Below are 12,250 nucleotides of genomic sequence, written 5' to 3'. Positions count from 1 at the left end.
GTGATTTCAAGCGTTTTCAAGTGAGAACCTCATTCCTACTTACATTAAACTGGTTTCATATCCAGTACCATAACCTTGGTCACGAGTGATTTTCAAACAAACAGATGGAAACATACGGTGCATACATACAGCAGGCATGGAAACCTTGACAGAGACATGATAAAGCTTATCCTGTGACACTTGCTGTAATTTTAGTATATTCTCTCAGAGGCAACCAGAGGTGTATACATCACATACGATAGTCAAATGCACATAAGGGGCTTATATGATGGTTTAGTTGTGTTCTTTCTTCATTTCCTAGCTATTCTTAACATTTTATTTTGCTTTTTGATTCCTGCTTGTTGGAGACCTGATGTTTTAATGGACCTGTCTATCATGGCACCAGGAACTAACTCCTGAAATTAAATGGTCAGCTATAAACCCATCAAAAAATTTCACCTTCTATTTTACCGTTTGGTCACTTATTCTCCTGAGATTACCCTGTGTTTTCTCACAGGCACATCTTCACTATCAGAAATAATTTCTTATCATCAGTAAGTCTATTCACCTCACTATTTCACCTTCTCCACATTGTCTGTAAATATGTTGAACAGCATGGGCTTTGGCACAGATCATTTTGGGACACCCTCATAGTGAAAACTCCTGTGGTGAGCACTCTTTCACAGTAAAACCCACCAACCATAAAAAAACAAACAAACAAACAAACAAACACCCACCCCCAAAACTCCCACAACAAACAAACAAAAAAAACAAAGAGAAAAAACCCACCCACACACAAACCACACACACACACCTTCCATCCCCTGCTTTTTGATCAGAATGTTTATTCAAGAGCTTTCCTGTGTCAGATTAGCTGCAGGGCTCTTGGTAACTGAGATAGACCACACTGGCTAGATGTCCCTTATTTGTATGCTTTTTGGCTCCTGTGGGGAGCTGCAAGAGATGTCTAAGCATGACCTCCCTTGGCACAAGCAATTTTCTATATTTCTCACTATATCTTCTTTGTTCTATTCTGTAGTACAGATTCAGCTAATTAACCAATGACTCATTGGTCTGTATTTCACATCTCTCTGGAAGCATTTTAAATGTTGACACCAAATTCGCTTTTTTTTCCCATCCCTTAGCTGTTAAGGCAGTTTTAGCATTAACTGTTCACATTGAAGTGAGCAGTTTGCTTAATGTAACCTTCACAGTTCATGGATGCTTCTGCAACTGTGCTTAGCCCTGACTTACTATACTTCAGGTCATCTATTTGTTCCATAATCAAGTCTCCTGGTATTTTAGCTTGAAATAGTGTCTCTAATCATACCCTCAACAATGAAACTTTCCAGCACAAAAGCCCACTTTCTTCCTCAGTGAGCACAGAGGCAAAGAAACTAGTTTTTCTTTATTGTTCCAGACTGATCTGAGTGCTAACTTTATACTCTGACCATCTGCTGGCACCATGGATTCCCTGGCAAGCTTTCTTCTCTCGGCATTTACAGAAGTTTTATTAATCTATGTCTTCTGAGATTTTTTTATTGCTTTTATTTTATTTTGCATTTTATATCCTCACTGAAGATTTTTGAGAAAGTTTTCAGACAAATGATCACTAGGAAGGATATTGTATATCTTGGGGAGAGCAGATTCCTTCATGGCATTTTGAATTCTTGTTTTCTGTGCTTCTGCACAGCATGATTTTGTGAATGTAGCTTTAACATCACAAGAAATAGTGATATGATCATTTTTGATACTGATTTTTTCATTCTAACTCTAAATCCTTATTTTACAGTTGCTGCTTCAGACTCTTCTCCCAGGTTAACTTTTCCACCAGAGGGATGAGCGTGAAATAGACTCAGGACCTGCCTGTAATTCCTGTTTATCTTTTCATGAAGATGAGCCAAAAAGTTGCACTTATGGGTAGATATATAAGATGTTTTAACATAAAACTGCATTTCAAATCGTTCCTCTTGAAATTAAAAGATGGGGTTTGAAAACTGTCAGTTCTTGTAAAATAAACTAAAAGCTTCAAGCATAAAATTTAGAGGACCCAAATAGGACAACGACCTCGGAGATCACCTACCATCCACTGTCATGGCACCTACCAGGCATTGCTGCATCCCAGTGCGTGAAGGAGACAGCTTCACCATTGGTCCACCTGAAAGTGCCTTGGTCAAGTATGTCAGAGAGACCAAGCCAGAAATATTTCTCAGGCCTCAGCCCGACAAGGCTAGTCAGGTAAGCTTGTTCATACCTGCAAAGGGATCACAAAGATGCAAGTGAAAAAGCCATATTTCCACATCCTAGTTGTATAATCTGATGATGAGTCCTTTTCTCCTTTTCCTTGCTTCCAACCTGGGGAGAGGACCTTATGACAGGATTCTGGCTCTCTCCAAATCAAAAACCAAGTGTGAGACTTTTTTACTGTTCAACAAGAGACCTCATTTGTAACTCATCTAATTTGCTGTTTGATGTTGTCTTAGATTCTGTAGTTCCAGGAATATTTCAGAACATACAGCCTTTATCCATTTAAAAGCCAAGGAAAAGTCATTATCATACCTACTTTCAACTGTGGCTAAGTAACCACCTTCTCTTTCACAAGTGGTGTTTGCTTCTGAAAATGTTGCTGGAACATGTCCAGTAAGATAACAGTAGGTTCCATATCTTCTCCAGCCCTGTGACACAATTTTAGGATTTTCATGTAACTTTTTAATTACTGTGATGTGATATATATTAAGGTGAGCTATACCATTTTGAAATTAAACATAATAATCATTAATATTATGAATTAAAAACCTTTTGCAGTGAGAGTACAGGTTCCTTCTAAGCATTTTCTGTAAATTTCTGTAAATTAGTTCTGTAAACTTTCTAATGTTTAAAGTAACTGAGAGAAACTACATAATAAATAAACCAAATAAACCAAAAATTATATGTAAATAAAATTAATAAAAAAAAGATTTTAAAAAACCCAGAACATCTATACATAAGTAATATAAACAATTCAAATAATTTTAGATGTTTCTCAGACAAAGTACTTAGTTGATTTGGGAAATAGATGTTTCATTTTTATCTACTTACCTTTTTGCAACCTGCATCAGTAGTTTCCTTGTCTCCTGCTATTTGCGATATAGCTTTTCTTTTGCAAATGTATCCAGCTTTCTTTTCACAGACATAGTCTGCCCAATAGCCATCCTATGGCAGGAAAAAGAATGAAATGACCAAGAGATGAAGAGGAATAATCTAAAGAAAAAGAATAATTTCTTTATAATGTAAACTATTAATTTTCTTTTTCGTTTAATTTTGAAATAGATTTCTTTTTTGCTTATCCAGTTCCCCTGATTGATAACAAAAATATATCTGCTTACATTCAGTGATATAGTAGACTGAGCTATAGTAGTACAGCTACAGTTGGCAGTGATAAGAAGGGATGATGGTGCAGGGAGAATGTACTCAAACTACATTCAGAGACCTGTTTTATAGCCCTAATAATTTCATTGGTGACTTTCAGTTAGTTTCAATATTAAAGTAAAATTTGTATTAAATAATGTTACCTGGCCCTTGATCAGCACACAATCTTCTGGCCTGTTTGTGGTAGATGGCTCTCCCAGGTGCCATTTTGTGTATGTCACTGGTGTACCATCACTCCATTCAAAATACATTTGAAATTTATGATCATTCAGTCCAATCCATAGCTTGTCTGTTGGCTCTGAAACACGGAAACACAGAACTAGAAGATGTCTTTATGCCATTGCATCCTTTTTACAGCACCCTTAAGGTCTAGAACATATAATCCCTTTCCTAAATTTTTGAAATAAGATTTAGTGCGTTGCCTGATCATTTTGAACACAAAGATATTAACATATGCTTTGGAAAATTAGAATGTAATAAAAGCTCTGCACTGGATTAAGAACTTTGCTTCTCTTCCTCATAGCAGTGGGAGAAGAGCAAATTACCATCCCAGTGCTTACACACTATGTTGGTAGGATAGAATTACTTTTTAGGTTTTGATGCAGTGGTCAGATTTTAAAACATTGGTTTTATGTAACTTGAAGCATGAATGGTTTAAAAACTTCTTTCAACAAAATGAAAAAAGCAGAGAACCCCCCCCAAGACCAAATCCCCCAGCCCTAGATCAATTGTTTAGTCAATAAGTAAAATCAGAGGTTTGACAATATCCAAAACTCTGCAGGGAAGGCTGTCAGCAACCACATCTAACTTTGAAGCTAGCCCTGCTCCAAGCTAAGGCTGGACTAATGATCTCCAGGGTTCCTTCTGGCCTAAACCAGTGTATGATACTACAGTTTCAGGCATTCTTAACAAAAGGAAAGCAAGGAAAATGAAAGATAAATTTAGGCAGCATTCACAAAAATGAGAAAGAAAAATACAGAAGGACGCTCACAAATTTTTCAGTAGTCACTAAAGTATGGTAAGATACCAGAATCAAAAAGTAAAAGAAACCAAAAATATCTCCTTGTGTGGTTGGACACCAAGCAGGAAAATTACTCTTCCTGAATAAAGAATTTTTCTGCCTTGAATATCTTTCACTTTTTCAATAACTAATAAACCCTTTCACTACCCCTAAGCATGAAAAAAAGCAAATAGTTATCAAGGGCAAAAAGTAGCAACAGGTCACAGACTCCTCATGTTTCTGCCAGGGATATTAAAAAGGCCATGGCAAGACCACCCTGACATGTTAGATCCAATGACCTGAGTACCATTCTTTAGGTAGCCCAGGCAATTCCACAGCTTGCTGCCTGGGAACCACATTGGATAGCTTTGCTGATCATTTCTATCCGGCAATGTAGAGCTAAACTTTTCTTTAGTAGGTTTCTTCCATCACTTCTTCAGTTATGCAGAGACCTATGAGCTTGCTGATCTGGCTGATGGTTGACCACAAGATGCAGAGAATGACTTAAAGCCATGCTGTAAGTTCCCTGAATGCACAGAAAGACATGTAGATGTGTTTTTTCCATAAAAAACATACTTTTAAAGTGGAAGTTATATTTCATAATCCTTTCACTAAGAAGCCTTCTCACTGGGATGACTGATGTCCTTCTACCCTCATGCAAACCAAAGCACAAAACAGTTGAGTAAGTCTGCAAGTTGCAGCGCAGAAGGCAGTATGTGTTTTAAATCTGAAAGGAAAGCACTGCAGCAGCCTAACACCACTGGACGTCTGTCTCATGCATGCACTTCATGTTAGTACAATTGCTACATCTCAATTCAGCTATCTGGTGCTTCTTACATGCAAAGTCAAAAGCCCTGCCCTGGAAACACTCACTGTACCCAAGCTGAGACACCATAAAGCTGTGCTCCTCAAGGCTTTGGATGCTGGCCAGGTGACTCCCTTCCTTCTGACAAGATGTCAAAGCTTCTTCCCATCCTTTGGTCTCCCTGAAGATCTTATAACAGTGATCTATATACAGTACCCATCCAACTGGACAAGTAACAGGCCCCATGTCACCTAGGAACAAACACCAGCATTTTAGAGGAGCTCAAATGACATGCAAGGGACATGACACTGAAAATAATTTCACATATTCTGTGCAGAAGTTCTAAATGAAGAATCCTCTTTGGAAATTCTCATTATAAGGAAATGATGGATGCAAAACATGATGAACATATGTACGATTCTAAGTTGTAAAAAGCAAACCAGACAAATAAGAAATTGTTTCTATTTCTAATAAACCTCTTCTGCTCATCTTTGTCAATGTGAATGCCAACCAAATCCCATAATGGCTTCTACTTTAATTATCAGCATATATCAACTTACCTGAGGGAACCAAGGTAAAGTTTCTTTTTTCACAAACATAACCAAGCTTTTGATCACATTCCCAATTTTCCCATTTAGTTTTTGTTTCAGGATTTAAAACCACGCAGAGTTTTCCAGATTCTGGAGAGGGGCTTCCTTTGGGAAAGGTACAGGTAAAAAAAGTGAATTTTTCTGAAAGGCAAATAGACCTCTAAGCACAAAAAATGCACAAAAGGAAATCACTTCTGGCTGAAATGAGAGCACCAGCTCTCACTGATCATGTCTTTCCCAGCTTTGGCAAGAATTGAGGCAGGTCTCTAGTAGTAGGCATGTGTGTACGAAATGTAATATCATTCAAGTGAATATGAACATATAACCCCCTCATAGTTTTATTGCTAGGGACAAGAAACAGAAGACCATATATAGTTTGGGAAAAAACAGTATTGCTTTCAGAGCTAAAATAGTTCTGCAGTACATAGAGGTTTCTGGCTTATATCACTAGAGAAAAGATTTATTTTTTTTTACTAAAGCTAAAGCAAGAAAACCTAAAATGCATAACTCCTGGCACATGGAATCATAGAATGGTTTGGGTGGGAAAGGACCTTAAGCTCATCTAGTTCCAACCCTCCTGCCATGGGCAGGGACACCTCACACTAGACTCTGTCAACCAAGGCTCTGTCCAACCTCTATCTGATAATAGAATTTAAAGCAATATTTAAGGTATGTCATTTTTTTAATTTTGAGACACAGAATCATACAAAGTCATAGCTACCTGGAGCCCAGTTTAAGTACCGGAAAGGGCTGCCTCCAATCCACTTCCATCCACTCAAGTCCAGTCTGTTGAGTCCAATCCATAGTGCAGAATCTGTACCTTCTGTTAACTCTGTGTAATTCAAAGAAGATAAATGATTTTATAAATCACTTATTAGCAGTAGTCACTAGCAATGTCTCTAGGAAGACTCAAAATCCTTAAATATCTATCTATATATGTCTTTAGATACTGAGATACCTGAAAAATTGAAATATGTTAAGCTTTGATTGCTGTAACCAAGCAAACAAAAAAACCTTCTTTTATTCTATCACCTAATGAAAATGATCACAGATAAGATTCTACAAAGTATATAAAAAATTAAAGTGGTTTTGTAGAATAGGGTAAATTCTCTACAACATTGGATTTGTTCGTATAAAGCTTTTAGAAGTTAAATTTATAATTAAAAACAGCAAGAGAAAGTTTCTTCCACACCATTTCTCCAGCAATACATGGGTAGGTAGAGCCATGATTTCGGATCTGTGAATAACTGATACTTTTCAGTTTGTCAAATGAATGAAAAAAAATCAGATCTCAAACTCCATTTGACACAAACACATCTTTCTTTTCGCACAAAGATATCTCTTATTTCTCATTTTCAATTTTAAAGCTTTCTTTTGACCAAAAAAAATGAAACTTTCATTTACTTTTCAGATCTCTTTTTTCCCCTTCCTTAAAAAAAAAAACCAAACAATGCCTCAACAAAGTTTTAATATACCATTTTTAAACAGGAAGCCAAAGTTACACTTGCAGCATACTGGAATGCTCTGAATTCTGTTTAATCTTGACAGTGATTTTGACAAGTACTTGTAAATTCTAAAATACTTTGTTTACTCACTCATGCATATTTAGATCTATAGATATTAGCCAAAACCATACTAAATAGTCCTTACCTGTGATGATAAACTGAACAGATCTTGAATGCAAGTCAGGGTTTGCTTTAATTCCTTACCTTTAAGGTGTATTTGTTCATGAATGTCTGTGATACTCAATAATTCTGCATTTTGCTGCTGACAGCTCTTCCTTGCTTGGTGCCATGTAAGAGCTGATTCAGAGTTTATTTGGTAGCGGATATTCGTTAGCAGATCTGTACTCCAGGTGGTGTCTTTATCTGTGAAGAAAATAATTATTTTGGGGATGATAGTAACTCCTCCACAGAAAAAACAAAACAAAACAAAAAAAAAAAAAATAAAATAAAAGAGTTCCAGGTTTTTGTTATATATGGCATTTTGATTAAATATCACCTGCACTGTTCTTTCAAGAGCACCAAAACTGTTACAAGCAGGATGGGGAAGGGTGAAGTTAAGGCCTGTAAACTGACAAATAGAGTTGTCAATATTGCCTCTTGTTCCATGAAGATATGAATAGGACTTAATACTATGGATAAAAGGACATACTTCACTTAAGGGGAAAAAAAAAAAAAAACCAAAAAAACCCCAACAAACCCACACAACCAAAAAAAGCCCAAAAATCACATGCAAATCACAAAGACTGAAATGTTAACTTCATCACTTCATCATTAATCTTTCCACATCATTAATTTCTGTGCCCACATCTATTGCAGCGGGGGTCCTCAGAGAAGGACTGTACAATGGTGACAGTGCACATCCTCACTGGGAAACAGTGAGGAGCTCAAAATTATCATGCTGCTCAACACCCCCACAATTAGTGGGAACTGCATGCTGTTTTACTCTTCAATCACACTTTTCACCACATCTTAATGTGACATTTTATTTCTTTGTGTAGAGAGCTGCAGGATGTAGCAATACATCATATACTAAAATACATTCTTGTAAAATATATGTTATGATAACCATTCATAGTCTGCTCGTGCTGCTTTGCCAGTACCACACTGAGGTGAGCTACATGGGAACAGAGAACTTACTTACCTTTTGATGGGCAAAATCCGTATCGCTGGTCTGTGTCATAGTCTGCAGTGGTTGCACACCACAGCCAGCCATCTGACCGGCCAGCCTCTGTGCACTTGGCATACCACTGCTTATTGTACATGAAAGGGAAGACACAGGGTGCCCCAAAAGCATTTCCAAGCAGTGTAAAGGTCTCTGAGAAGACAAAATGCACATTATGGAAAACAATAAATGGCTGTAAACTGAAAAATGTGAAGTCTATGCTTAATGGCTGAATTGCATCTCAAAGTACTTTCCATGTTACATTGCCTATAACAAAATTCATTTTAACACTTTTACAGACTTAAGCTGCTGACATATGTTTTAAAATAGCACTATTCTGATGTAATATTTCATAGATGCAGTCTACAACTATATTTTTGTCCTGCCCAAGACGCTTTTACAAGCTTAAGGCTCCAGAACTCTACCCTAAGATACTACTATTGTAAACAATGTTAAGATTTATATATAATGTGTAAGAGAAGGAACTAATATTTAGAAGTTCTACTTCCTGGAAAAAGTAAACATCAGGTTAGACAATCCATCTCTGGTTTTATTCCAGTGAATGTTTAAGTATCTCACATACAGTGGAGCAGCTCCCACATGCAAGGCTCAGAGTTTAATACTTCAAATATCCTGTGAGGTGGTTTTTAGAAAATTCATTCTGGATGTGGGAGGGCCATTCAGAACAATCAGACTTCAGCTAATCACCAAGGGTAACTGCACTGTTAATAACAATCATTTCATGAGCATCCTCATCTGCTGAGTCACAAAAACCACACTTCCTGTGCCTACACTGGTACTTCCAGCCCTTTCTCAGCTTACCCATAATGTGTTTCTTGAGGATGTAATTTCATTTCCATGTTGCTGTAGAAGAAATTTATCAGTGTTTATAGTCTTTATTAACAATGTAGTGACACAGTATGGTGAGCAACAGTGACTCTAGAGAATACTTACATATAATATCAAAGTAGGTATATCTGTATATACTTACAGATTTAGAGAATATAGAGAAAGTATATGAAGTATATGTAATACTTATAATACTAATATCCTACAATAAATATACTGAAATAGTGTGTGTATTATATATGAGTCTTTATTAACAATGTAGTGACACAGTATGGTGAGCAACAGTGACTCTAGAGAATACTTACATATAATATCAAAGTAGGTATATCTGTATATACTTACAGATTTAGAGAATATAGAGAAAGTATATGAAGTATATGTAATACTTATAATACTAATATCCTACAATAAATATACTGAAATAGTGTGTGTATTATATAATATATGTGTTACACATATTTCGCCATAAACATAACATTAAATTCAAAGCTAACTACCTCAGTACACTGATTTTGTAAAACTCTGAAGGTTAGTTACTGAAGGAATCAGAATAGTCAGAGCCAATGATCCAAAACACTCTAATACTCACAAACAAATTGGTGCAAAGGGTGAAAATCAATTTTCTGTACCTTCGTATCCCTGGGAACATAAAATATCCATGGCCCCAAAGATCTTCCACTTATTCTTTTCACTCAGCCCCTTCTTCAACAAAATATTATCATGTTCTTCATTGCCAGGACTGAAAAACAGATCTTCTCCTTGGATTGCAAGAAGGCTTTCATTTCTGCATTCCCACCATTGGAGCTCATTTCTTCGGTTACATGGGTACAGGGTGATCAGAGCCTGATCTTCCTTGGACGGCACCCCGAGGCATAGGTTCAGCCTCACACTCATAAGCTGATGATCAGTGATCCACCTGAATTTTTGTGATTCATTGTCTTGATGGCAAGTGGCTGTTCTAACAGACTGTGCGACAGATGCCTGAAGACAGACCTTGTTGACTTTATTATATATTAAAAAAGGTTCAATGTCTGTAAAACAAAAAAATACATAGTAAATGGTTAATAGAGAATATATGTATAGTGGAAATGTGATGTGATTGAGTCCCATTCACATGAGCATGAGTTATACTAATCATATCAGATAAAAACATAATGGTTTTGGACAGTGTAGTGCAACATCAATTTTACTGATTAAAAAGCAATAAGGTAGACAACAGAATATGTATTTCATTATTGTGTCACCATAATTAGACTGTCAGCAGCATCAGAACTGAGCACAGCTTGCTGGATTGATTTACATCCATCATGGGAATTCTCTCAACCACACTGCTCTTACCATTACCCTGTTTCCATCTATCCTCACATGCATGGCCCTGTAGACCTCTGATCTCTACAAGCTTCCCTTACCCTGCAAGATCTTGTCGGTCTCCAAGGCTCAGCTGTCTTTGCTGAGCCATTTGTCTCCCTCCTCCTGAATCCACGTTTCCTTTCCACTGTATGAATGCGGGTGAACACCTGTGGGTACTCTGGGCTCCCTGGCCTTGCTGACCCACAAGACCTGTAGTATCTTCTATTAACCATTGCAATGCAAAGCTAGGAAGGACACTGGGAAACCAGTCACAGCCTGAGAAAGTAGCAAAGACTGGGTAGTAGTGGCATTTGGCCACTATGCAGAAATGCAGACAGGCTGATGGAAGTTAGAAGGTCCATGTGTACCAGAAATTGGGTTCCTAGTCCTCCAGGTAGTTTCTCTGATCATATATACAGTGGCAGCTCCAATGTTAAGTAGAAGTAGCTGAGCTAATTTCAGTCCTGCAGGGAGTTTATCAGTAGCATCAGTGAATCAGGCCTGTGCATTTGCTCTGCTGCTTTGTGGTATACACCTTGTGACCCACCTGGTTATATATTTCCCTCCAAAGCTTGTGGGACTCATAATAAATCTTGGTCCTGATGTATTTTGTGGTCACTAGGCATCAGATTTAATTAAAATGTATTTAAAAAGCTAAAGAAAGTTCATTAAAAAGGCTGGAAAACATTGAAATCCAGTTGATACACAGTACACTGGAAACAATTATTCTGGCCTGCAGTGGTACCACGTGTGATTAAAAAAATACCATTTATTCTGTGGAAATCTGTAACAGATTTACTCAGGAGTTACAAAGCCAAAAGGATTTAACCTTAAACATTCAGGTTTCCAAAAGCCACGTGTTTAACACCTACAATAGAAGTACAGCTGAAGAGATGGTAGCAATATTGTCACTGCAATTCTACTATAACTTTCCAAATATTAATCCAATTTTATTTCACAAACAATTTACTTTGTCCACTTTATCAATGACAGTGAATTCAGTGAGTCAGTTCAAAACAATGAATGAAAATAATCCTCTTTATAAGCATTAAGTGTCTCTGGTGTGCACAGCCATCATCTGTGATTATCTTAATGTCCTACAAAGAATTCCACATTTCAGTACTTCTGAAGTTTTTCCTGCCAGACTTTGCTAAACATTACACAGACACCAACAGCTCAAAAATCAGAACACACATTTAAACATATCATTTTTTTAAGTCTGATCATCTGTGGTTACTGAAATGATAGTGCCCCTACATCTGAATAAAACCATTAAGAATTCAATCTTTTCTTCCTTGTCTATCCATTTCTTTATTTCTGTTAGACCCTTGCTTCTCACCTGCCATTAAGAAGCTCCCCATCCAGATGTCCCAAACTAATAACGTACATATAGGCACTGCCACAGAACCATAAACCACCTGGAAATGCCAGAGGACATGGAAGCACTTTCACTGGCAGCTTCATAAGAGACAAACTGGAGATACTTACCCTCCAGCTGCAAAGCACTGTGAACAAGAGAAAGAATGAGTAAGAACCCAGAGAACATAACTGCAAACGCTGTTTTCTTTTCTTCTCTTCACCAAAAGCTGGATGATGAGAACT

The 12,250-nt window shown here is 37.1% G+C and overlaps 1 protein-coding gene across 1 annotated transcript in view; it reads right to left on the bottom strand.

The window, feature by feature from the left end:
- Window positions 1-12,194, bottom strand: part of LOC104411335 (macrophage mannose receptor 1-like) — a 30,152-nt gene extending 17,958 nt beyond the window's left edge. Inside the window, exons 1-11 of the mRNA XM_010021729.1 lie at window positions 12,137-12,194; window positions 9,928-10,329; window positions 8,429-8,602; window positions 7,492-7,650; window positions 6,504-6,614; window positions 5,753-5,887; window positions 5,261-5,443; window positions 3,531-3,685; window positions 3,058-3,171; window positions 2,539-2,654; window positions 2,085-2,233 (exon numbers count right to left, since the gene is read on the bottom strand). Coding sequence (XP_010020031.1) covers window positions 2,085-2,233; window positions 2,539-2,654; window positions 3,058-3,171; window positions 3,531-3,685; window positions 5,261-5,443; window positions 5,753-5,887; window positions 6,504-6,614; window positions 7,492-7,650; window positions 8,429-8,602; window positions 9,928-10,329; window positions 12,137-12,194 — 1,756 coding nt within the window. The remainder of the gene's footprint in view (window positions 1-2,084; window positions 2,234-2,538; window positions 2,655-3,057; window positions 3,172-3,530; window positions 3,686-5,260; window positions 5,444-5,752; window positions 5,888-6,503; window positions 6,615-7,491; window positions 7,651-8,428; window positions 8,603-9,927; window positions 10,330-12,136) is intronic.
- Between the last annotated feature and the right edge of the window lie 56 nt (window positions 12,195-12,250).

This window comes from Nestor notabilis, unplaced genomic scaffold (genome assembly GCF_000696875.1).
Source record: "Nestor notabilis isolate BGI_N333 unplaced genomic scaffold, ASM69687v1 scaffold4399, whole genome shotgun sequence".
In the NCBI taxonomy this organism is placed as follows: Eukaryota; Metazoa; Chordata; class Aves; order Psittaciformes; family Psittacidae; genus Nestor; species Nestor notabilis.
Note: the sequence above shows the minus strand (reverse complement) of the source record. Positions and strands in the feature narration are given on the sequence as shown.